Below are 23,588 nucleotides of genomic sequence, written 5' to 3'. Positions count from 1 at the left end.
CAGGTATCACTTCCTGGTATATAACGCATCTGTCCTCTACTGGCAAATGGTGAGGCCGTTTCTCAAGCCGGGATATCATCACCATCTGATCTCCAGCCTCTCCCAGATCGTAAACGTGTTAAACCAAACCGAGGAGGAGGACAAGGAGTGGCAGGCAGAGCTGATGCTGTGAGTGGAGGTGGCCCGCCCGGCCTCGGGTCCCTACCCGATGGCCCCGTGCAGCCTCTGACCTGCTTCCCCTCCCACCTTCGCCGGGTGGGACTTGCACCGCAGGGTGTAGGGCATTGCTTGGGACTCTGTCGTTAGACGTGCGTGTTCTGTGCGCTTGTCTAATGATATCTCGGGATGAAATCGCAGCGTGCTGATCATGTGGGTGTCACAAGCTGAGCGTTCAGACTCAAAACGTAGCAAATGAAAGCTTGTGTCACAATCCTGGTTCGTGGTTCGAAAAACTTCGTTCCGTAACTATTAATGCAGTAGACATTTTAGCAACGTAAACTCAGCCCGAACGGCCCTATTTAGGGAAGCACACGCCAAGGCATCGCCACAGGGACGGCCCTGAGGAGCCACAGTGAGATGTCAGCACGCGGTCTTTGTGCGGGGAGGAGTGAGCAGCGGCCAGACTCACCCGTGTTTGGGGAGTGCCGTGTGCGGGCAGCGGCCGGGTGGGTGTCCACGAGACGAGCCAGAGGGTCTGCCCTGAAGTTGGAATCAGGAACCTAGACGCTTTCTTCACCTGCTTTATGGCTACGTGGGGAGCTTTTAAGAGAAAATCCATACGAATATGATGTTTTTTTGAAAAAGCTCATTTTAAACGTCTTAGGGAGTTTCGGTGCGAATATTCCCTTTTTCCCTCCTGCCGGGAGTAGGAGTGCTCTCGCGGCCCCGGTGAGCCGCACCGGGGGCCGAGCCGTGTGACTTCCTGAAGCTTGTGAGATGTGAAAATAATAAATGCATACTAACCTGGTTATTAGACACGTGCAGCAAAAAACGATTCCGTCACACCCAGCATTTTTGCATATCATCCAGGGAGCTTCTGGAGTGTTATCTACAAGCTGGAAAAAAGGAGGAGGCCGCGAAGTTTTGTGCCACCGCAGCGCCCTTCATAAAAGCTAACGTGCCCCAGAAATACCGACACATCTTTTCTGTTATGGTAAGCTGGCATGTTGAAAAACGGAGACAGAAGTGGTTTTCTGAAGTGTCATTTTCGGAAAACGGTGTAGACAAACAGCCCCGTCCACCCACTGAGAGGTACAAAAGCATACACACGTGCACGTGCGTCAGCCAAACCAAAATCTTTTGCTTTCATCGCGATCTTTGAACACGTCACTCGCAGCATCATTGAATTCAAAAGGGTCGCAGAAAATGTGTGGCGATGAAGTCGTTGTCAACCCCAACAACCTGTATGGGGAGCGTCATCGACCACTCACTTCCGTGGGGAGACAGCGCGGGTTGGCTGTGAAAACCGAACATAGGCCCAGTTAACGAGAAGACACTTGCTCATTCCACATACTAGTTTTAAAGGAGAATGCATGTGATATAACAACGGATGCCTGGATCTTACCTCATCGTTCGTTTCAATCAGTCAATAGCTCGATTCCGTTTGACAACAGGTGCGCCATGAATTACTGGGTGAGCTTCAGTTGAAGGAAGAAAAGAGAACCTCCATAAGCCTGTCTGTCACCTACCACATGAACGTGCTGAAAGCGTAAGTGGTTTAGGAGTTGAGGGGCCGGCCAGTGTCTCTGTGCTGCCTGAGGGGCCGGGGCCGTGCCGGGGTGGCTGAGGCCCGGGCCCGGAGGACGGGACTCTGCGTTGCCTCCCTTTACTCAGAAGCAGCCGGAGAGGCTGCCGTCGGTGAGGAAAGTGGTTTAGGAGGAGACAGTCTCCAGCTGGGTGAGACCGGCTGACAGGACCTGCCAGGGGAGGCGTGACATTTGACCCTGACATTGAGAGAAACAACAGTAGGGAATGGGTAAAACCCTGACAGGGGTGGGTCAGAGCAAACGAAGAGTGGACATGTACCGGGCACACACCTGCAACAGGGCTTTAGGAAGGGGGAGATCCACTGGGTGCGAAGAAAGGGCAGGGGGAGACGAGCGTGTGTGAGGGGCAGTGCGTGTGTGAGGAGAGGGCAGATGTCCGGAAGCAGGCAGGTTGCCGACCCAGGGTGCCCAGCAGGGGAGGTGCCAAGGGCCAAGCCAGCCCCCGAGGGAGCCGTCTTCTGGCTCGGGTCCCGGCAGAGGGTCTGTTCAGGAAGAAAGCTTGCTCTGGGAGTGAGGAGGGTAAGGAGCGTGAGACGTCCTCTTGGAGAGAGAAGGAACAAAGGAGGAGCGATTTTTCAGGCCTTCTGTTGAGTGGGAAACACAGGCTCGTAGACTTGGGAGTTTCTCTTAGGATAATTGGAACAAATCTGACATGACGGTTTCGTTATTTAATGTTTGAATACATTCTAGGAAATTGGATAAAAATGAGTTACCTGAAGATGTCAACGCAATTCTGAAGAAGACCTATAAACACTTAAGTTTTTACAATCACGAGCGCTTCCCTTCAATCAGAGAGGAAAAGTAAGTGTCTCCAGTTCCACACGTCCGTAATCCCTGCGTGAAACTCGCAAGTGTAGGAAATGTGAGAAGACAGAAAAGGCCGTCCTAAGCACCGTGTGGGCCTCGGCCATTGTGGAGGGTTTCATATATTTCCTCCCACTGTCTTTTTTGGTCTTGAGGTGTGTACCGTTCGGGGAGCATTCGGGACACGTAACTGCATATTGGACTCTAAATCAAATTTGACTTCTTTTTTTTTTATTGAAAAATTTTTTTTAACGTTTATTTATTTTTGAGACAGAGAGAGACAGAGCATGAACGGGGGAGGGTCAGAGAGAGGGAGACACAGAATCTGAAACAGGCTCCAGGCTCTGAGCCGTCAGCACAGAGCCCGACGCGGGGCTCGAACTCACGGACCGCGAGATCGTGACCTGAGCTGAAGTCGGCCGCTCAACCGACTGAGCCACCCGGGCGCCCCCAAATTTGACTTCTAAGTGTAGGTGCCTTTCAGGTCATTACAGCATCTTACACCCCGCATTTCAGTGTCTCAGTTCTGTGCCTTCCAGAATCCTCTCGGTGCTGTTTGAGTTTAGGGTAAGTCCCGGGTCGGATTCCCAGGACTGGGTAGCTGAGACAGAGGCTGACAGAATGAACCAGAATGTACTTTCCAGTTTACTCCCACAGAGATGATGGGTTCGCTTCCCAATCCACTGTCACATTGTCACGTTGACATAAAAGGACGGAGCGAGCACAACCACACCCCGTTGGTGTGGCTGCTGCAGTTACCGTATCGCTTTGTGATCTGTGTGTGTGTCCCCCAGGGTCACTGAGGTGTGACCCTCAGCCGTGGCTGGGCCCTTTGAAGTCCCGCTGTTGAGAACTGATCCCTTGATAAATCCCACCGATTTTCTCATCAACTCTGCACTCCGAACACGTGAAACATCCTGGCCGTTGTCCACAGTGATTATTTATATACTTTTTCCATCCATCATTTGTTTGTTGACTTGAGGGTGTTATGGGTGGCATTGAGCCCCCCCAAAAGATCGTTCAAGTCCTAACCTTTGCTGCCGGTGAACATGATCTCATTTGGAAATAGGGTTTTGTGGATGTTAATCAAGTCGAGATGGGATCACACTGGATGAGGATGGGCCCCGAGCACTGACTTTTGTCCTTGTGAGAAGAGGGAGGTTTGGGGCACGGATGCCCCTGGGGAGGAAGGCCGGTGACGATAGAGGCAGACACGGGAGAGCCGTGGCCGCAAGCTGAGGAACACCACGGATGGCCAGCAAACACCAGAAGCCGGCAGAGCAAGGAAGGATCTTGCCCCGGAGCCGTCAGAAGGGGTGTGGTCCTGGGACCTCCATCTCAGTCTCCGGGCCTCTAGAACTTCAGAGATTAACTTGTTGCTGTTAGGCCACCTCGTTTGGGGTAATTGGTCCCAGGAGCCCTAGAAAACTCATAGGCGGGGTCTATTTTCAGCTGCTACGTCACAAACTGTCACAGACATGGGGGCTTCCACAGTGCACGCTGATGACCTCCCTGTGCCTGTGGGACAGGGATCCGGGCACAACTGCCATCGAGGTGTCAGCAGGGCAGTAGCGGTCTCTTCTGAGACCCGACTGAGCAGGGGCATTATCAGCGCCAGCTACGGATTCCGGACTAGCAGCACAGGAAGTCAGCGCTGTTTGGGGTCTGGCCAGGGAAGCGGCCTCTGCCCAACATTGTGGGTTCCTGTTGGTTAGAAGCGAGTCTCGAAGGGAAGGGATCACACAGGCCATGGGCACCAGGGTGTGGGGTCACTGGACATCCTGAGGCAGCTTGTGTCTAGACGGGATGACCGGGGCCACAAGATGTCTTGGGTTCACTGTCACTTTGTGTATGAGCTCCTCCACTGCTCTTGAATTTATACAGAGTTAATGGGCCGGGGGTGGCCTGGGTATGCGTTTTTAAAATGATTTTCATCATTTTTTATTTCAAATTTAATATGTAATAATTGTAGAGAGTTTGAAAATGAATCGATGTCAAATTTCAACATGATCACGTAGGCTTTCACCTGCTTTTCCCGTATAAATTGTGAACACGTTTCTGCATCATGAAATACTCTACAACGGAGTTCTCGACATGGGTTTTCAGACCCTCGAGGCGGTCAGTGAGGACACCTCGGGTTGTGTGAACCCAGGCACACACTTTTGAAGGCGGACGCATGTGTACACATGGATGTGTGGCCTCCCCTCCGGCGTCCTCTGCTGGGGCTGGGCCCTCCCTTGGGGGGGTCTCACTACTCACATGAGCGGCCCCGGGGGAAGTTTCTAGAAATGGGTCTCTGGGGCACCCGGTGGTGCAGAGCTGGGCCTCCTGCTGAGTTTGGATCGAGGGGGAGGAGCGGGTCCGTGCGGCCGGAGCTCAGGGAGCACCGCGGGGCAGCACGTCAGGGGGCCGGGCCTGCCGGGGCCTTGGAGCCCGGGGGTGCAAGGTGAGTACAGGGTACGTTCCTGTCACCTCTGTCCATTCATTGCTCTCTTGTTTCTTGGTTTCCAGAATTCTCTTGCTTTTTGAACTGGCTCGTCTTTCCTTGACCTTGAAATGTGAGCAGATCTCCTCTGACTGCATCTCCGACTTGAAGAAAATCGACAGCCAAGTAAGTGACCGATGACTCTGGCACGCAGCGCCTCCTCCCTGGGATCTGAACACAAAAGGCAAAAAGCAGGGAAAGGAATTGGAGCGGCCCTCGCGGGGAGGGTCTGGAAACAGGTGCCTGGTAAACTCCTCCCAGTTTTCCTCACACACACGTCACATCGTTGAGATGATGCGATGTTTGCATCACACGCTGTTCCCGCCATCCCTGGCACCGACCCGTGTTGCCACCGGCTGTTTGCACGGTCCACTCGAACGGCTGCACCGTTATTTCGGGATATTCATGGTCCGCAACTTACTCCTCGGCCGCGTTCTTAGACGTTTGAACCCTGTTATGTTTTGTTCTTACGTGAACATTTTGTGCCTGAAGATTTTATCTGCACTTAGGGGTTTCCCCCTAACATAAGGTCATGACGGGAAATTACTCTGGAAGTTTCACTTTTACGATTTGAAAATGCATATTATAATATTGCCCTCCAAAGAAAAATTTACATTCCCGCCAGAAGTTTCTAAGCCAGCTTCAGGTTTATGTGTTTTTCTTTTTTCTTTTTTTTTTTTTTTTCAATGTTTATTTATTTTTGGGACAGAGAGAGACAGAGCATGAACGGGGGAGGGGCAGAGAGAGAGGGAGACACAGAATCAGAAACAGGCTCCAGGCTCTGAGCCATCAGCCCAGAGCCCGACGCGGGGCTCGAACTCACGGACCGCGAGATCGTGACCTGGCTGAAGTCGGACGCTTCACCGACGGCGCCACCCAGGCGCCCCCAGGTTTATGTGTTTTAACTTAAGAAACCACAAGGGCTCTCCCGCAGAGCAGAGGCTGTTTAGCGGTGGCGTGGACAGTGTTGAACACGGTGCCCGGTGACCAGCAGAGGCCGTGAGGGCCACTGCCTGCGAGGGTGGGGAGGTTGGAGGGAAGATTCGCTCGCACGGTGGGACCATTTGCTCGGGTTGGGCAGGGGGCGGGGGGTCACTTCCTGCACTTTCCATTGAGCACCTGCTGTGTTTAGTCCCAGATTACCCGTGGGTCCCAGATACCAGCAGGTCCTTGGGAGTCTCCCTCCAAATAAAGCTCTAGAGTGCCGCCCCTTCCGCGGTGCAGAGAATGGGACACTCGGTTTGGCAGAGGGGAAACCAGTCATGTTTGTGGTTCTGTAGATCGGGAAATTGTTCTAAAAAAGGAAATAAAACTTCATTTGGACCTTGACCGGCTGGTAGAGCGGGGATAGGGCAGTGGGGGGGGGGTGGGGCTGGAGACCGCCAAGGCCAGAGAGCGGGCGTACCTATTTGGAAGCACTTCCGGGTTCTTTTGCGGGCTGTTCCTGTCTTCTGTGTCCACACACAGTGGCCCAAACTTAGTATCGGGATCCCACCGGCTTCCGTCACTCACCAGCTGAGTGACACCCTCGGGGTGTAGTTTTTTTCTCTGTACGGAGCCAGCAGGGACGAGACCGCTTTCCCGGGGCCGCTGTCGGAGTCCAGTGCCCTGCCTGTGGTGAGGGGGGTGGTCCTTGTTGCCGTCGGCGGCTTCCTGCAAAGGTGGGTCACGTGTAGGCGGCGGGGCCCTCACCACCCTGCTGCCTCCGGGGGAGGTCCCTCAGGGACTCTCTCCCCGACTCTGCCCAGCAGGCCCTGCCCGCCCGAGCTCGGAGGTGGCCTCCCTTCGGGCCGCCTGCCCAAAGCGACCTCCAGCGAGAGGAACATCCCTCCTGGGGGGGTGTTATCCCTCCTGGTGCTGCCATCTGACAGGGTCAGCGGGTGCTATCAGGCCTGTGGCATCTGGAAACGTCCAGTGCCCGTTCTTGTTTATGTAAATTTTTCACTCGAATGAGGCGGGCTCAGCGAAGTGCACCTCAGAGGTCAGCGCCCCCTTTCCTCGCTGGTCTTTCCAACACCCTCAGTATTTATTGGTGCTGGATTTCGTGAATATTCTGCGTGTACTTGAAGTGGATTCCTCCATTTTTTTTAAATGTTTGTTCATTTTTGAGAGAGAGAGAAACAGAATCTGAAGCAGGCTCCAGGCTCCGGGCCGTCAGCACAGAGCCTGACGCGGGGCTCGAACTCACGAACTGTGAGATCGTGACATGAGCTGAAGAGTAGGGCACTCAACCGACTGAGCCACCAGGAGCCCCTAACACGGGTATTTCTAATATCACTTGAGAAAGGGCGCATTGTCCTATGTCATATGTCACCCACTTCTCAGCGTAATGCCTGGCCCTGGAGAGGTGCTCTGCGGATTTTTGTTGAACAGATGGATGGGTGTTAAGATCATTCCAGTGTCTCTAAAGCGGGCACGTTCAGATTCCCACGGTTTGCCAGCTCTTTCTTCGTAGGGCCTCCCTGCAGTGACGGGCAGCGTGGTTGGGAAGTCACACGGCTGGGTCAGGCCCGGTCCAGATCCACCCTGGGTCAGTGTGGAGAAGTGGCAGCCGAGAGGGAAGAGGCGTCATCGGGGAAACAGGCAGAGCGAGGTTTCCGGCACTGACTGTAATGCCTGATGTCTTACTATGCTCTTAAGAGGAGAGTTAAACAAAAGTAAAGCAAAAACAAACGCGTAGTTCTAGGTGATCGTTCAGTAACGAGTGGCCCTTTTCTTAAAAGGGGGAAAGAATACGAACGGGACATGGCGAAAGAAACGAACTTTTTCTGGCCAAGATGGAATAAAAGGCCCTCAAGCCTGAAACAACTAAAAAACCGAACAGTATGTGAAACGCTACATTTCAGGACACGGAACAATAGGTGATGAAGGGAAGCAAAACCAAGAGGTGGGGAACAGACGGGGTGGGTCTTAGCATCGTCCAGTTTACCGCCCGGAGAGTTTGTAGACTCGGCGGGTGGAGGCAAACACGGGTGAAGCCGGTGGTAGTCTACTGGATGGAGGACGAGCTGCTGGTCAGGAGGACGAGGCGGCCCCGGTTCACGGGACCGAGGACCAGAGAGGAGCCAACTGCACGAAGGGAGCTGTGGAGAGCTCCAGGGGCTCCGTCAAGTCGTTAGCCGCGTTCGGATTAGCGCCCGTGTATGAGGAAACTACACGAGCTGCAGAGAGAATCCCCCAAAAGGAGACCAGGGAGCAATCTTCAGAGGCTACACGGGGCTGAGAGTACTTCCTGGAGTGGAATTTAAAGCCATTAGACCTAGATCCTGGCTTCGTGGCTGCTTAACACACACGTGTGTCACACACAGCATCACCACTGCCCGCTAGCCAGTGCCCGGGCCCCCGGAGCTGCTGTCGCTTTGCAAGCACCCGCGACGCAGGCTGCCGCCTGGGCACCTGTGCGTCGGACATCGGTGCCACCACCACTACCAGGGTGCTTGCACCCCAGGCCGGGTGCCAAAAGAGATCCCCGTGGACATACCCTGTGGGAGAAAAAGGGACTGGGGGGTCCCCAGCAGCCTTCACCACCAAAGACTCCAAGAGACCTTGAAACTAGAGACCAGCAGCCTTGACTGTTGAGGAATCCTGTAGTCTTCGCCGATGCTAACCTTGGCTGATGGAGCTGCACGGAGACCGTGACGCTGGGCCTTTCCTAGAACTGTAGCCGCCACATCCTGTCCACCCACAGGCGAAGGTCTTTCCCCACCAAAGTCTGGAAAAGATGACTACTTCGTCAAATGCACAGACGTCAACACAAGGCTGCAAGAAACACAAAAAATCAAGGAAACACGGCATCACCAAAGCAACACAACAGTGATCTGGTAGCCTCGTCCAAAGAGATGGAGATCTATGAATTGCCAAAGAATTTGAAACACTTGTTTTAAGAAAAGTCAGCAAGCCACAAGAGAACACAGATACACAATGAAATCAGGAAAACCACACGTGAGCAAAATGAAAAGGTCGATAGCAATAGAAATCATAAGAAATAATGAAATAGAAATTCCGGAGCCGAAGAATACAGTGAATGCAGTGGAAAGTGCAGTAGAGAGCATCAGTAGCAGACTTGATCAAGCAGAAAAAAGAATGTGTAAACTCAAAGGTCATTTGAAATTCCCCAGAGGAGGAGAAATGAAAACGAGTATGGGAAGCCCATGTGAATTATGGGACACTAGCAAGCGAAACAGTGTTTGCGTTATGGGAGTCCCAGGAGGCATAGGGAAAGGGGTGGAAACCTGATTTAAAGAAATAATGGTTGAAGTCTCCCCAAATCTGGGGGGAGATATGGTCATCCAAGTACATGAAGCTTGTTGGTCCCATAGGGTTCAACCTAGTGGGGACTTCACCAAAACGTATTATAATAAAACTGTCAGAAGTTTTATCGTAAAAATTATTATAAAAGAGAATTCGAAAGCGGCAAGAGACAGGGATTTCATACAAGGGAACTGCCATATGGCTATCAATGGATTTATCAGCAGAAACCTTGCAGGTCAGGAGAGAGCTGGATGATATATTCAAAAACTTCCAAACAAGTATATTCTATCCAGCAAAGCTGGATAGTCCTTTCATTTTAGAAATGAAAGAGAGGGGCGCCTGGGTGGCGCAGTCGGTTAAGCGTCCGACTTCAGCCGGGTCACGATCTCGCGGTCCGTGAGTTCGAGCCCCGCGTCGGGCTCTGGGCTGATGGCTCAGAGCCTGGAGCCTGTTTCCGATTCTGTGTCTCCCTCTCTCTCTGCCCCTCCCCCGTTCATGCTCTGTCTCTCTCTGTCCCCCAAAAAATAAATAAACGTTGAAGAAATGAAAGAGAAATAAAAGGTATTCGCAGACAAACAAAAGCTGAGGAAGTTCATGACCTCTAGACTTGTCTTAGAAGGAATGCTAAAGGGAGTTCTTCAAGCTGAAATGAAAGGACATTAATTAAATATATGACAGTATAACGTTCGCTGGTAAAGGTGAGCATATAGTCACGTCAGAGTATTCATATTTTAATGGTGGTGTGTAAGTCGCTTCCCCTGGTATAGAGTTTAAAAGACAAAATTATTAAAAAGAACACTACAATAATTTGTTAATGGATACAAAACGTGAAAAGATGTAAACCGTGACATAAAAAACATACAATGTAGTGGGGGGTAGTGAAAAGGTAGGGTTTTTGTACGTGATTGGAGCGAAATTGTTTCAACTTAAAATAGACTGACATTACTATACATTTGTAAGGAGCTTTTTGTAACCGTGAAGCACAATGCACAAAAGAGTGAAAGAATCAAATGGGGAGCCATCAAATCACAAAGGGAACAGAAAAGCAAGCGAGGAAGAAAGAAACACAGAAGTGCAAAAACCAGCCGGGAAGGAAGATGGCAGTGATCAGTCCTTACCTGTTAACAATTACTTTAAATATAGAGGGTTAAATGCTTCTATCAAAAGAGACAGGGTACTGAATGGGTTAAACAACAAACCAAAACGGGCCCGACTATGTGCCCACAAGAGACTCACCTCAGCGTCAAGGGCACGTGGAGGCGGAAAGTGAAGACGTGGGAAAAGATATTCCGTGTAAATGGCAACCACAAGAGCAGAAGTAGCTACACTGATACAAAAGTCGAAAACCGGAATGAGACAAAGAGGACCGTTACGTAAGGACGTGATGAAGGATGGAGATGAACAGCCTATGAACAGAGAGAGGGCGAGGTCTGGAAGGGTCCCAAGGGCAGGAACCTCTGTCCCTGTAGAGCGGAGGCGGCTCACCCTCCTGGTGTATGGACGTGTTTGCCAACCTCGAGGCTCCCCGAACCCTGTACTGTTGGGACGTTATGGAGGCTTCCTCCCATAGGCGTGATGCAATTAGTAATCCATTTCCAGCCCCCGCCCCCTCTCTCGGGGGTAGAGGCAGGTCTGAGAATCCCAAGCTTCTAATCATGGCTTGGTCTTTGTGTGACCGGCCCCCACCCAGGAGCCCCCCCCCCCCCCCCCCCCCCCGCCGGGAGTCACATCTTTAGGAAAGATGCTCCCGGTGCTGTGCCACTCAGGAGATTACCAGGGTTTCAGGAGCGCTGTGCTGGGAACCGAGGCAGAGACCAATGTTGATATTAACTCACGTCGACACACCTACTAGAATGGCCGCAGTGAGCAGACTGACCGCACCAGATGTGGGAGAGGACGTGGGCGGGCTGGAGCTCTCTGTCCGCCCAGCCGCTGGGGACTCAGGATGGCACGACACCTTTGGGAAAGCTTAGCAGTTTTGTAAAAAGTGAGGTAGACGCCGCCCCGACAAACCCCGGGCTCCTGCTGCGGCCTGCCTCCGCGTCCAGCGAGCAGGGCACTCTCTTCCTAAGCCGGCAGGGGTTAAGTCAAAGAAAACACGTTTGCCAGACTTTATAAGAGTTTATCTGAAATTGGTGCCATCATGTAAAAATTCGACGTCCGGTGAAATGAGCTCTCTCCCCCATGGTTAAAAAGGTAACCAAAAAAGCCGTTTTTGCTTTCTCACTTGAGTCTTTGCATTTTGGGGGAAAAAGGTTACGTTTTTTAATATATATATATTTGTGTTCTCCAGAGGTCTTTTTGTTGAGTTTCTACCTAGTACGTTAATATCTTTAAATGGTTTTTGAAGTTAATGAATGTGTGTGATTTCTTTCACTAAAAACCCCCACGTGTACAAAAACTGTGTGTGTCCTGTAGGACCCTGGGAAGCTGATTGAAATCAAATGCCTGGAGTATGAATTAGAAGCTTTAGGACTCGAAAGTAAAGTTAAAGTCTACGTCCGAGCAGCTGTTGAGGTAAGTCCTTGAACAGGAGTCGGTGTCACTGAGCGGCTTTGCACGCGTCCTGGAAGGTCGCTGGCCCCCGGGTGAGGGGGACACAAGGCCAGCCTCCCGTGCCTCGGGTTCCCACCGGTGAACACAGCCTCCCCGGCAGGAGCCCCGCCGGGACGGGCTCCCCCACGGCTCCTGGGCCACCACATAGCAGGCATATCGGGGTCACGCAGCCCGGGCAGGGGGCGGGGCACGGGGATGAGCTCCCGAGAGCCCTCCTGCTGCCCGAGTGGCGGTGCCCGTCCCCGTAGCCCCATGCGGTTGCCCTTGGTCAGGCCTTCGTGTCCCTGTCACGGCTCTTTGCCATCCAGACTCCCGTCCAGGAAGGCAAAAGTCACTCCCTACCACAGCGTGGGGCTATCAGCCACGCGGGGCCTGGAAACCCGAGGGGCTCGGGGTAGGCGGTAAGGTCGTTGCACACAATGGGGGCAGGCAGGGATCTGGGGGTGGGGAGACGAGGGTGGCCAGAGGCTGTTGGGGATTCAGGGATCCCCAAGTGCGTGGGGAGAGGCAGGGGCCCCAGGAAGGGCGGATCCAGGGGACGCCCAGGCGGGCGCGGTGCTCACTCACGGTGACGGCCCCATCTGGAAACGGCGGACGTGGCTGCTGTGCTCCCCGTCTGCGGTCAGAGAGGAGGCAGCTGCCCAAACGTGGTGGTGACGTGAGCTTGGTTTCACTGTCCCATATGCTTACTCAACGCGGTGGGATTTGGACCGGCAGCCACTGCCAGAAAAGGAGTTCAGAGATCGTTTCAGACCATTCTGTAATGAGAAATTTGCAGCTTAAAAGGAGAAAAAAAGCTGTCGAAACAGAGATTTGGAGCCTCGTGTTGATTGGAGCCAATGCGGGCACTCGTGGGCTTGGCTCCTGGCACCCCCAGGGAGCCTTCGGGCCAGGAGATCGGCGGCCGGGCGCGGGGCCCCGTCCCCCACACCTGCAGCAGGCTCTGTGTGGCGCCTTCATTGCGGCCCAGCGGATATCCGTTCCTCTCGGACTTGCCCGTGTGGCTCCTCTAGCGTTGACCCTCCTGTCTGGCACCTGGTAGGCGCTTGACAAACGCTGTGTAGGAGACGCTTTGCAGGGAACACTTTGGCCCCACGTGTGATCAGGAGATAGCAGCAGACGGGCGGTGCGTGTGGCCCTGGGGGCCGCAGGGAGTGCTGTGTGGAGCACAGAGCAGCTTCGGGCACCGGTTCACGAGGCAGCGTGAGGGGAGGCCCCGAGGGTGCTGGCAGCCAGAAGCGTGGGACGTGGCCGAGTTTAGGACCCGTGGGCAGCCCCCGTGGGCTCTGAGGAGGCGTGGGGCTGGGGAGCCGGTTCCACGCATCTGAAAACGCGGGACCAGAGCCTGCCTGGCGGGAAGGGCACATGCAGCACGGAACAGGGGACGTGTTCTTTGGGTTGTAAACGTAACAGGCCGTGGGCCACAGGGCATGTACAGGGCTGAGAAGTGCACTTGGATGGACTCAATTCACGGAAGAGAACCTCATCCACGGGTGTGCAGAGGCCATTCCGGGCTTTTTAAGGGAGCATCTCCCAGACATTCTTACATCCCTTCTAGAAAAGAGGATGCAGGCCATTGCCAGAGACAGGCTCAGACCTCGGGTCCCGGCTGGCCCTCCAGCTTCCGGGCCTCGGGACCAGGCCCCCCACGCGGTACGTGGTGCTTCGCGGACCGGTCGATGTGTTTTGTGCAGGCCCAGCTGAATATAGTGCGGAGACTGGACATCACGCTGCAGCGAGCCGTGCGCCTGGGCGACCCCAGGGTCATCCACGTGGTGTGCACCACCCAGTGGAACACGTGTCTCCCTTTGCTGCAGCACAACCTGAGACACCACCTGCGGAAGCCGCTGGCCAACGTCGCGGACGTCCTGGAGAAGGTGGACAGGTGGCCTGCGTGTCTGCGTCCCGGGCTGTCCTCTCAGAGATGGGGAAACGTGGTGGGAGGGGGCCGGGGCAGAATCCCTCAACACCGGGAAAAAGGTGAAATCCAGCTGACTTCCCCCAAAAAGCGTGCAAGCGGGAAACCCCACCCGCGTCAGAGAGGGCTTGTGCGGCTGCTGCAGGGATGGAGCCACCCGCGTGCCCCGCGCGGGGCTCGGCGGTCCCCCACCGCCCGCTAACGGCTGACGGAGAGCGGGCGCCCGCCTGGGTCCCGGCACCGAGGGTCCCCGGGCCTGCAGGCACACCTACATCTCCACTCTGCTTTCAGGAGGCCAGCCCTGGGAAGTGCTAAGAGGGCAGTAGAGCAGGGAGGGAGGGCGGGTGGGTGTTTAGGCAGGACGGTCCCAGTCGGTCTCCGAGAAACCGAGCCCAGACAGAGAGACGGCCCGGGGGCCGGGAGGATGACGCCCCAGGAGCAGAGCCCTCCAGACACGTAGAAGGGGGGCTCATCAGTCCTCCAGGGGCGGAGGTTGTGCCGGGGGACAGCGTCATCAGAGGACCCGGCACAGAGGAGGTATCGCCAGTGGTCAAACGGCCACCCCGCTGTCGAGAACAGCCTGTGGACAGGGCGGGCGCCGGGTGGCACGGAAGCCGGCGTGAGCCGGGAGGGATGGAGCTGTGGGAGGTGGGCAGCAGGCCCACGGCCCCTTGCGGACACCCCGGTCTTGTGCGTCCAGAGCTCACAGGGGTCTCTGGGAAGGTCACCTGGGCTGTGGACAGGGCGTAAGCCCAAGGTGGCACCCATTGGAGAGCAGGAGGGCAGAGCGGGCCTTGAAATGCCTAAAGAGACAGGCCGGGCCACGGGAAGAAGACGCAGTCCCGGCCAGTGGTCCCTGGGCTGCTGCGGGGCGGGGGCGACCCTAGGCGGGCGCGGGCACAGGTGCAGGCGGCAGGGGGCGGGGCGGCTGGGAAGCACACGTGCCACATTCCCAGCGTCCTCGTTTTCCATCTGTTCTTTCATTTCACAGGTTCTCTAATTCTTCCTTCTCTTTGGCCTGCTTTGAATTTTAATGAGTCTATTTCTTACTTCCTTTTAGCTTATTTTCATGTATGCCTGAGTTTAGAAAACAACGGGTGGTTTCCCCCTTTTTCTCTGCTAATTCTCCTAAGTGACATGGAGACCCCGCTGCCCCCAGTAGGACGCACGTGTGGGGGCATCCGCGTTGGCAACAGGCCCTTTAGCCCCGGATGGTGTTTCTTCTGCGGCTGTGAAGACGGGCATGTGCCTTTTCTCTCCCGTTCTTACTGCCTGAATCACGCCAATTGGGTTTTGGGGGTTGAACCAACCGTGCGCGCTCTGTGTGGTCCCCATCTTTTCACTCTTTAATGTATTGCCAGGTTCGGCTTCCTTCCCGTGATCTGTTAGAGGGTCTTATGCATATGGTCATGAGGACATCGGCCTGTGTTTTCCTTCCTTTGTCAGGGTTGACGTCAAGGTCACGCTGGCTTTATAAAATGAATCGGGAAGCTAGGAAGTATTCTTTCTCCTTAGAAGGTTCTGGGCCTGGGGGCTGTGCCGAGTGGCTGCTTCTGGAGGAGGGTTCCAGGCTGCCACACTCCCCATGGCAGGTCGACGCCGAGGAGTCCTGGTGGCAGCTGATGGCATTGTCTGTCCTTGTTGAGGGGCTCTTGGCAGCTCCTGTCAGTGTCCCCTCGGGCTGACCCTGAGGCCAGAGTTCCCCTGGGTGCAGAGTGCTCAGCCCAGCGAGAGCCGGCCGGAGTGCGGGCCTCCGGCTCCGAGCCGCCTGGCCTCTGGCACCCCGTGTCTCCCTCAGCTTTGCTCGGCGTGGTCCCAAACACCGCGTCCCGCACGTTTGGGGTCGTGTCTCCTCGTGGCCTCTTAGCCGCTGGTGACCCCCCTGCCTTGAAGGCTCCGGCGTGTGGTGGTAACACCACCTCCCCGGGTGCACGGCCTCTCCTTTTCCATCCTCTTAAATCCTGTCCTCTGCGTACCTCGAACGCGCGGAGCACGGCCTGGCAGTGTCGGGTGGACCGCTGTCTGTCCGCCTTCCATCACCGTGACCCTCTGCGTGGTGCCTGGAGCCCCGCACCCTCTGCCCTCCGTGTCCTGCTGAAGCTGGTCTTCGACCTCACATCTTTCCGCTCATCCTTTCTGCTTCCTGCGGCTCCTTCCCTGCCTTCCTCGAGGTTAACTTTTAGAATTGTGTCCACTTCCTCGGCTGTACTTTGCGGGGGGCGGGGGTGGCGCCGCTCGAGGGCCAAAAATACGGGTCCTCGGGCAGCAGAGTCCGTGAGGGCCAGTTGCGCACCTGACCCCGCACCCCGCAGGCAGGGCCCCCGCAGCCCTTCTCCTCCCTCAGCCCGCTCCCTGCCTCCGTGCCGTCGTGGCCGTGGGCTCCCCTCGATGTAGTGTGACGTCTCCCACGTGAAGATGTGTCCACCTTCAGCTTGCAGTGCTGTCGTCTGGTCTTGGCGGCCAGTGGTTTTCTTCAACAAGGAGAACGTTTCAGAGGGAAACGAGGGTTTCTTGGGTTTGCCTCCCTCTTGGCCGGTGCCGCTGGGTCTCTCCTTCCCACACACCCAAGCTCCCACCTGCTTGATCTCAGCCCTAAGAGCTTCTGCCGTGTTGACCTGAAATGGCTTCACCTCATCCCCATCTTTGAAGAGTATTTTCGCCGGTCACCGGATTCTGGGTTCAGGGACAGTTTTCCTCTTCAGACACTTTGAAGACGATGTTCTGCTTCTGGCCGTCACAGTTCCTGAGGAAGACGTGCGCTGTTTTCAGCGTCGTTCCGTGTGCCGTGAGTCTTTCTGCTTCGTCTGTTTTCAGAGTTTTGGTTATGGGATTCCTCAGAGCCTTAAAGAATCCTCCTTGGGTTGGCTGCGATGCCCGGATACGTGACAGGACATCTCAGGTTTGCGGAGTCATTGGCTGTGACTTCGTCCTTCTCGCTCTCCGCCTCCTGGGACCTGGGTTTCGAGTGCACCCTCAATACTGCCCACAGGTCCCCAAGTCTCCGCTCGTTTTTACATCTTGTTCAGTCTGTCCCTCTGGTGGCTGATTTCCTTCCGCCGTCTCCTGTGTGCCGTGAGCCCTGAGCAGGAGTTTTCCCCTCACGTAGTCTAGTTCCTGCATTTCTCCACCTCCCCTGAGATTCAATATCTGTTCTGTCCTTAGTATTGTTTTCCTTCAGGTTTTTGATATATTTGTACTTGTGTTGTAATACGTGCATTAGTGGATTTATCCGGTAAACTCAACATGTGGTCCTTCCTGTATCCTGACTGTGGGTCACATTTTTCTCGTCCTTGCTCGCCTGGTGTGCACTGAACAGTGTGGGTGATACGCTGCGGGGTGCTAGGCTCTGTTGTCCCGTCTGGGGAAGTTGGTTTTTGTTGGAAAGGCGTTGAGTTAACCACGTCTGGTGACGAACAGCCTCCTGGTCGTCCGGTCTCTGGTGTCACAGAGCCCCTCCCTCCTGCCAGCCTAGGACTCCAGCCGCCCAGGCTGTGCTCTGATGTCGCCTCCTTGGCACGGCGGCTCTGCGCTCTGTCCCCCGGGGGGCCGACAATCACGGGCTCACGCCTGACGCCCCCCAGGGGCCGCGGTCTCCCTCCGCCGGAGCCCCGTGCCGGCCGCCTCGCATATGTGGCCCCGCTTTGTGGTTGCTGCGTGTTGCAGAGTCACTTACCACCGTCGGAGGATTGCTCACTTCTAAGTCCTTTTCGCCTGGTTCTGTTCCTCCCGCTCTGGCAGCTATGTGCCCTCATTCGAGTCACGGCCTCTTCAAGCGAGCCATCTGCCAGGTCGTTCCCAGAGCGGGCTGACCCTCCGTGTGGCCCCCTCTGCTGTGCGTGGCATTGGCTGGCCTCGGCCAGCTCCTAAGGTGTCCTCTGTAGCCACCCCAGGACCATGGCCCTGGCTGCCGCCCGGGCTTGTAGAGAGTCTGTGGGTGAACCTGGTTCCCCGTGAGGAGCGCGGGCCCTCTCCCGGCACTAACCAGGGCCACGGGGCCTCCCTGCCTCCTCGTCCCGTCCCTGAGGTCGTAGGCAGGCCACGTGGCATTTACGCCTCCATCTGTGCTCAGTTGGTGGGTCCTGTGGAACTTGCATTCGGCCAAATTTGTTGGATTTGCTAATGCTGGCATCCCAGGAGGCATCTCTGCCTCCCGTTGATGGAAAGGCTGTGAGGACCCCTCGCTGATAGCGTAGACACTGGCAGAGGTAGGGTGAGGGCCCATGGGGCACGGTGGCTGTTCTGAGTGTGGGGTGTGCCCCAGCTGCTAAGACCCGAGCGGGGCTGCCTTCGGAGGGGCAAAGAGCAGGCTTCCGGCCGCATGCTGCAGGGGGGGCGGGCTGCAGGGAGCAGTGGGCGTGGGGGGGGGGAGGGTGGGCGGTGCCTGTGGACAGACCAGGTGGCTGCAGCATCCCAAGCTTCCCGAGCTGGCCCTGTGCGCCGCCTGGCAGGCCTCACTGGTGTGTCCCTGGTCTGCCAGCTTGCTGCTTCTGGGCCTCAGAGCGCAGGCCCCGGCTGCTCTGGCTTCCGCAGGGCCCTCGCTGCTTGTCCCCCACCCCCCCCCCCCCCCCCGTCTGAGTCCTCCAGGCAGGCCGGGCAGGGCCTAAAGGATGCAGGAAAGCCAGGAGCAGCCGGAGGCTCACGGCACGTCTCCCCCTGGGGCGTCTACTGGGAAGCCAGTGCTCCCGGGGCCCGCGTGACGCTGTGCTGTCCCCCCCCGCCCACCCCCCAGCCTCATGGTCCTGCTCCGCTGCCAGGTGCACATGGAAATGGTGCACATCGAGGAGGACGAGGACCGGCTGGAGCCGGCCATGCGGCACCTGCAGAAGGCCATGCGTCTGGACAGCCTGGGCCTCTACCAGGACCAGCTCGGGATGGCCTTCAACCGGCTGCGTCTGTGCACCAGGCTGTACCGGTGCCCCGAGCGTGCCGAGGACAAGGCCGTCGTGGCCATCGAGCAGGTGCTGTCATCATGACCTTTGTGGGGTTGGCCGGGGGGGGGGCTGGGGCCCTGCAGGGGCCCACGTGCCTCCTTGGAACAGCCCAGAGGCAGTGTCGCTTCTGGCAATGTGAGAGCCCACTCTTCCTTCCTGCTGCAGGCGAAGAAGGCTATCCCAAAAGACAGCGTCAGGAAGAAGCGGGCTCTCCTAGTGAACGCGGGCCTGGCCCTGGCCCCCGACACCTTCCAGATTGTGCTCGACAGCGAGAACGAGGCCAAAGGTAGGCTGGCTTTCTCTTCCAGAGCCCAGGATGTCTCTGCTCAGGGGCCGCCTGAGCCTTGTGCCGCCTTGAGGCAGACACTCAGCCTGGCGTGTGGGGGCCACGCTGTGCCGGCCGAAGGTCCGAACCTTGACGTGTGCGGTCTGGGCCTCTGAAAGCACCAGTCTGGAGGGGGCTTGGCTGCAGCCCCCCTGTGTCTTGTAGGTGGCAGTGTCCTCCGTGCCTTCACCTCGTCCCCGTGGAGACACAAATAAGGCCACAGTCTGAGGTTCTGGGGGTTAGGGTTCATCATACCTTTTGGGGGGCACAGTTCTGCCCACTGACCCGCCGGGCACATCACATTCTTGAGGACAGCGGCTGGGTGCCCGGCCGGGGGGCCCCGCCGAAGGCTGCCCCGAGGCTCCCCCAGCTGTCATGCCCCAGCGGTGGGGAGAAGACGGCTCTGGGACGTGGCCCTCTGTGGCCCTGGGGCTCATTGGGTGTGGCCGCCCTGGCTTTCCACTGTGCCCTGCGAGTGTCGGCAGAGTCCTGAGGTGCTCCGATCGGTAAGAGCGTTGCTGGCCGGCCGGGAGCCCAGCCGGAGAAGGCACCCCGGCCCTGCAGGGTGAGGGGCCCCGGGGGCGGGGGGCCGGCTCCTGGAGGTGGCTGGCGTGTTGGCTGAGAGGGGCACAGCATGTGCCACACGCTCTGTGCAACTGTGCCGGGCAGCCCCGCGCTCGCGGAAGCCAGGCTCTCCGTGGCTTGCGCTTCCTTTATCAAGGGGAGCCCCCGCCACCCAGCAGACCAGAGGGCCAGGCCACGGGAGGGAGAGGGGGTGTCGGGCAGGGGCCGGTGTGAGGGAGCGCCCTCCGGAGGGGCACCAGCTCACGCCTGTCCGGAGCGCAGAGCCCCCGGGCTGCTGCGTGTGGGGGCGGCACCCCCCTGGCACCAGGGTCCCTGGGACGGAGGTGCGGCCCCTCCCAGTCCTGGGCCCTGGGACACCGGACGCCAGCCTTGCCCTTCCATTTCCGCCCACAGTGTCTACAGGGAAGACCAGGGGCCGGTTCAGCTTCCTGTTCGCGAAGGCACGGCACCACATCATCAGCGTGGACAAGGCCGCCGGGCACTTGTGGCGTCTGGGGGGCGAGAACGCCAGGGAGCGGTGGGTGAGGCGGCGCCCCCGGCCGGGCTAGCGGGACACCCGCCCCAGCAGGGAGGGGCGTGGGCACCCCCACGGGGCGAGAAGGGCCGTGGCTCGCGGCCCCCGCGGTGGTGCCGGGTGGCCTGTCACGAGCGACACGCGCGCGCGCTCTTGTCGCTTGGCTCCTTGGCGAGCAGAATACAGATCTGGGCCGAGCTCGCCAAAGTCGCCCGGAAGCAGGGGGTGTGGGACGTTTGCCGGACAGCGTGCCGCTTCTGCCTCCTGTACGACAACGTCAAGGCGAAGAAGCCGGCGCGGCTGAAGAGAGGTACGAGGGCCCCCACACGCGCGCCCAGGCGCCAGCCAGGGTCGCGTGTTCCCCGAAGCCCGGAGCCGGACCGTGCGGCCGCCCCTGGGTAGGGGCCGGCAGCCCCGATGACCAGTGGGGCGGCTCCTGCCGGGGGCCGGGTCAGCGTGCACGTGCTGGAAAGAGGGGTCCTGCGATGGAAGGGACTCCCGAGCGTCACCGTGACCCGCCGGACCCTGTGCAGCCGGGCCATTGTCCCTTTGCTCTTTGGTCCCTCAGGGTCATCGGGGCTCCAAAAGGGAAGGCACCTGCTGTGAGCAAGAGAACAGAGGCCGCCATGTCGGGCGCCTGGGGGCAGAGGGCAGAGGGCAGAGGGCAGAGGTGACAGTGAAGGGGGGGGGGGCTGAGGTGGGTGGGGTTTTCTCGGGAGTGTGGGTGGAGGACGGCTCCCCACATCAGCACAGATTCTGGGGCTGATGGGTCAGTGGGCAGGTCCGGTGGACGGTCAGGGCACAGGCATGTGCCAGGGGTCTGAGGAGACCCAGGGCAGGGTTGCTGCAGGCTTGGTGGGGCCGGGCGCGTCTCAAGGGGCACAAGCAAAACCAAGAATGTGTTGTCGGGGACGTCAGTGACACATGAGCTGCGGCTGAGCCGGCTTTGGGGACGCGTTAGCCACCCGCCCAGGGAGCCCTGCACCCCGGGGGTGGGGGGGCCTCTCCTCCGGCCCCTTCCAGCAAAGACGCACCTCCCAGAGACCCCTGTCTGCCCCCGGAGCTGGGGGGTGAGCCAGGAATCCTTGAGTTGTTTTTGTTTCTTGGCTGCAAAAGAAACACCACGCCTGACCAAGGCTGAGGCTCCGCTCTTTCCCCCAGGAAAGAAGAAGAGGGGCGGAGACAGCGCGGCCCAGGACGGCTGGGGCCACTCAGAAGTGATGTCGCAGCGGCAGGCGTCCCCGAGCCTGCTGCGCAAGTTCGCCGAGGTGGGGTTCATCAACGCAGAGGTGCGTCGCTGGTGGGTCGGCGTGGGCGCCTGTGCTCTTGTGGAACACTGCCCCTGAAGACCTGCCTCCTGAAGGGACCGGTGCCGAGTAGGGGCGCCTTCCTGGTGCGCGAGGGCCCCGTGATTACGTGTCCCCTTTCCTTAGAGATAGTTTCTGCATCGGGAGCCCACAGTCACGTGGGGACTACGCAGTGACCTGCTGTTTTGGGGGGTTGCATCGGAGTGGACGTCAGAAGCACTTTGAGCAAGTTGTAGCGGGGAGAGGTGTGCCATCAGGGGTCAGCACTGGGCCACAGCACCTGCCCCTCCGCCCGCGGGGGCCACGCTCCACGGCACTGCGTAACCAAAATCCTTGGAGCCACGTTAGGTCGTTTCTCCTGGGGTCTGGGCAGCCGGGCTAGAGCGCTCTCTGAATTACTCGGGGACCGTCTGCTAAGTGCCTCCCAAATGCCGGGCCGATGCCGTGAGCTGGGGACGCAGTGACGACTGGGGCACGGCCAGTGGTGGCAGGGCCACCTGCCCGGCCGTGCCAGTGCTTTCGGCAGCCTTCAGTGCCTCTGCGCACTCGTGAGGTGACTGGGGGCAGACGCGGCCGGGCGCTGGCTAACGTCGAGAAGTGACTGTGTCCGAGGAATGGCGTGACTTGTGTGGGGCTCGTAGAAGGAGCCGTCTCTTCCCGGGACACGGTGTTTGTGGGTGAGGTGGAGGGAGGACCCTTGAGGCTGAGAGGACCACGGGGCATCGCGGGGTCTGCCCACCCTGTGCCTGGCCGCGTGTTCCCGCCTGGCGCCGCGTCTGTGCCCCGTGACTCTGCCGCCCCTCGCTTCCTTCGCAGGCCACCGTCCACCTGCTGCGCTCAGAGGGCGTGCAGCTCAATGACCACCCCACCCCCCCGGAGGACCCGAGCCAGCACTCGGCCGGCTACACGCTCGAGTGCCCCGAGGACAACACACAGTGGGTCGTGTACCGGTAGGTGGTTCGGAGGGGCCCCGCCGTCCCCGGCAGCTGCCGGCATGGCTCAGCCACGGAGCGGGCCGGGTGGCCCAGGGAGGCTGTGCCCACACCAGGGGCGTGGCTGGTGTCATGCGTGGCCGGCGTGGCAGGATGGTGTGTCTAGTGTGTTTTAGTAGAATCCACACTTTGGCTCCTTCCAGTTAGCGAATTTTGTTATTAGTGAAAAGGGGATACGATGGGTTGGTGTAAGCGGTGGGGTGTGGAAGGGGAGCGGCTTTCCGTGCGCTCAGAGGACGAGCTGTGGTCTGGGCCTCGGTCACGAATGTGGGTGAGCAGAGCCTTCCCGTAGAACATCCCGGGAGACACAGCACGTGAAAAGCCACGGCAGAAACGCTTGTGAATTTGAGATGCTCTGTTAACAGTGATACCAGGGTCTCAGCTGTCTCGGATCTAAAACTGAGTATTTTTCAGAGAGAGTGTGGTAGTGCGTGAATATCGGCCCCATGTCGCGGGAGCCGCACACCGTCTAGCTGCCCCCCGCTAACCGGAGGGGCGAGCCTCTGTCTCTGGCGAACAGGCTCCCGTGGAGGCAGCGGGCGGGCGCAGCGTGGGGACACGGCCCGGCCCCTGCGGGCGGGTCGAGGGGACGCGGTGGGTCGCGGCAGGCGGTCCAGGCCGGGGGCGGGCTCCGCAGGCCAGTGGGCCACGGGCGGACCCCGCGTTCGAGTCCCTGGTGCCCGTGCGGGAAAGGTCTCGTTGCGGAGGAAGAGCGTGACGGGGCACGCCCTGCCAGGACCTGGATCGAGAGCCTGTCGCAGGGCGCCATGGACAGCTGGCTGCGGTCCGCCGACATCGGGCGACAGATCCAGGAAGGCTGCATCGTGCAGAACGCGGTGGTCTACGTCCTCAACCACAACCGCCACCTCATCGTGGCCGGGAGGCAGAGGGAGCTCGTGGACGCCTTGGACCACCTCCTGAGCATCGTCAAGGCCACGGGCCACAACGGGTAGGTGTGGCCAGCGGGTCCCGCGTGCGGTCCTGACCCCCGGGGAAGGCCCCGTCCTGCCGCTCCGAGAGACCTTGATTCGGGCCCGGGGACTGTGGGGTCACCCACGGGTCCGCCGGTGGGGGTGGTGCCCCGGGAAAGGCGGGTCTGCCGTCGGCTGGTGTCTGACAGTGATTGGGACGTGGGGACAGGGGGACAGGGGGAA

At 58.3% G+C, this 23,588-nt stretch overlaps 1 protein-coding gene across 5 annotated transcripts in view; it reads left to right on the top strand.

Moving 5' to 3' along the window:
• CFAP46 (cilia and flagella associated protein 46) overlaps positions 1 to 23,588 on the top strand; it is a 97,765-nt gene that overhangs the window by 3,365 nt on the left and 70,812 nt on the right. For 4 of the 5 annotated variants that reach the window (XM_045439327.1, XM_045439329.1, XM_045439326.1 and 1 more), the window contains exons 5-18: positions 4 to 168; positions 1,030 to 1,153; positions 1,614 to 1,708; positions 2,457 to 2,567; positions 5,082 to 5,181; positions 11,725 to 11,823; positions 13,557 to 13,747; positions 18,510 to 18,738; positions 18,877 to 18,997; positions 20,015 to 20,138; positions 20,315 to 20,445; positions 21,297 to 21,424; positions 22,259 to 22,392; positions 23,171 to 23,383. In XM_045439327.1, coding sequence (XP_045295283.1) covers positions 4 to 168; positions 1,030 to 1,153; positions 1,614 to 1,708; positions 2,457 to 2,567; positions 5,082 to 5,181; positions 11,725 to 11,823; positions 13,557 to 13,747; positions 18,510 to 18,738; positions 18,877 to 18,997; positions 20,015 to 20,138; positions 20,315 to 20,445; positions 21,297 to 21,424; positions 22,259 to 22,392; positions 23,171 to 23,383 — 1,965 coding nt within the window. The remainder of the gene's footprint in view (positions 1 to 3; positions 169 to 1,029; positions 1,154 to 1,613; positions 1,709 to 2,456; positions 2,568 to 5,081; positions 5,182 to 11,724; positions 11,824 to 13,556; positions 13,748 to 18,509; positions 18,739 to 18,876; positions 18,998 to 20,014; positions 20,139 to 20,314; positions 20,446 to 21,296; positions 21,425 to 22,258; positions 22,393 to 23,170; positions 23,384 to 23,588) is intronic. The other variant, XM_045439330.1, reaches the window with a different exon arrangement.

Source organism: Leopardus geoffroyi, chromosome D2 (genome assembly GCF_018350155.1).
Source record: "Leopardus geoffroyi isolate Oge1 chromosome D2, O.geoffroyi_Oge1_pat1.0, whole genome shotgun sequence".
In the NCBI taxonomy this organism is placed as follows: Eukaryota; Metazoa; Chordata; class Mammalia; order Carnivora; family Felidae; genus Leopardus; species Leopardus geoffroyi.
This window is presented reverse-complemented; position numbering and strand designations above follow the sequence as displayed.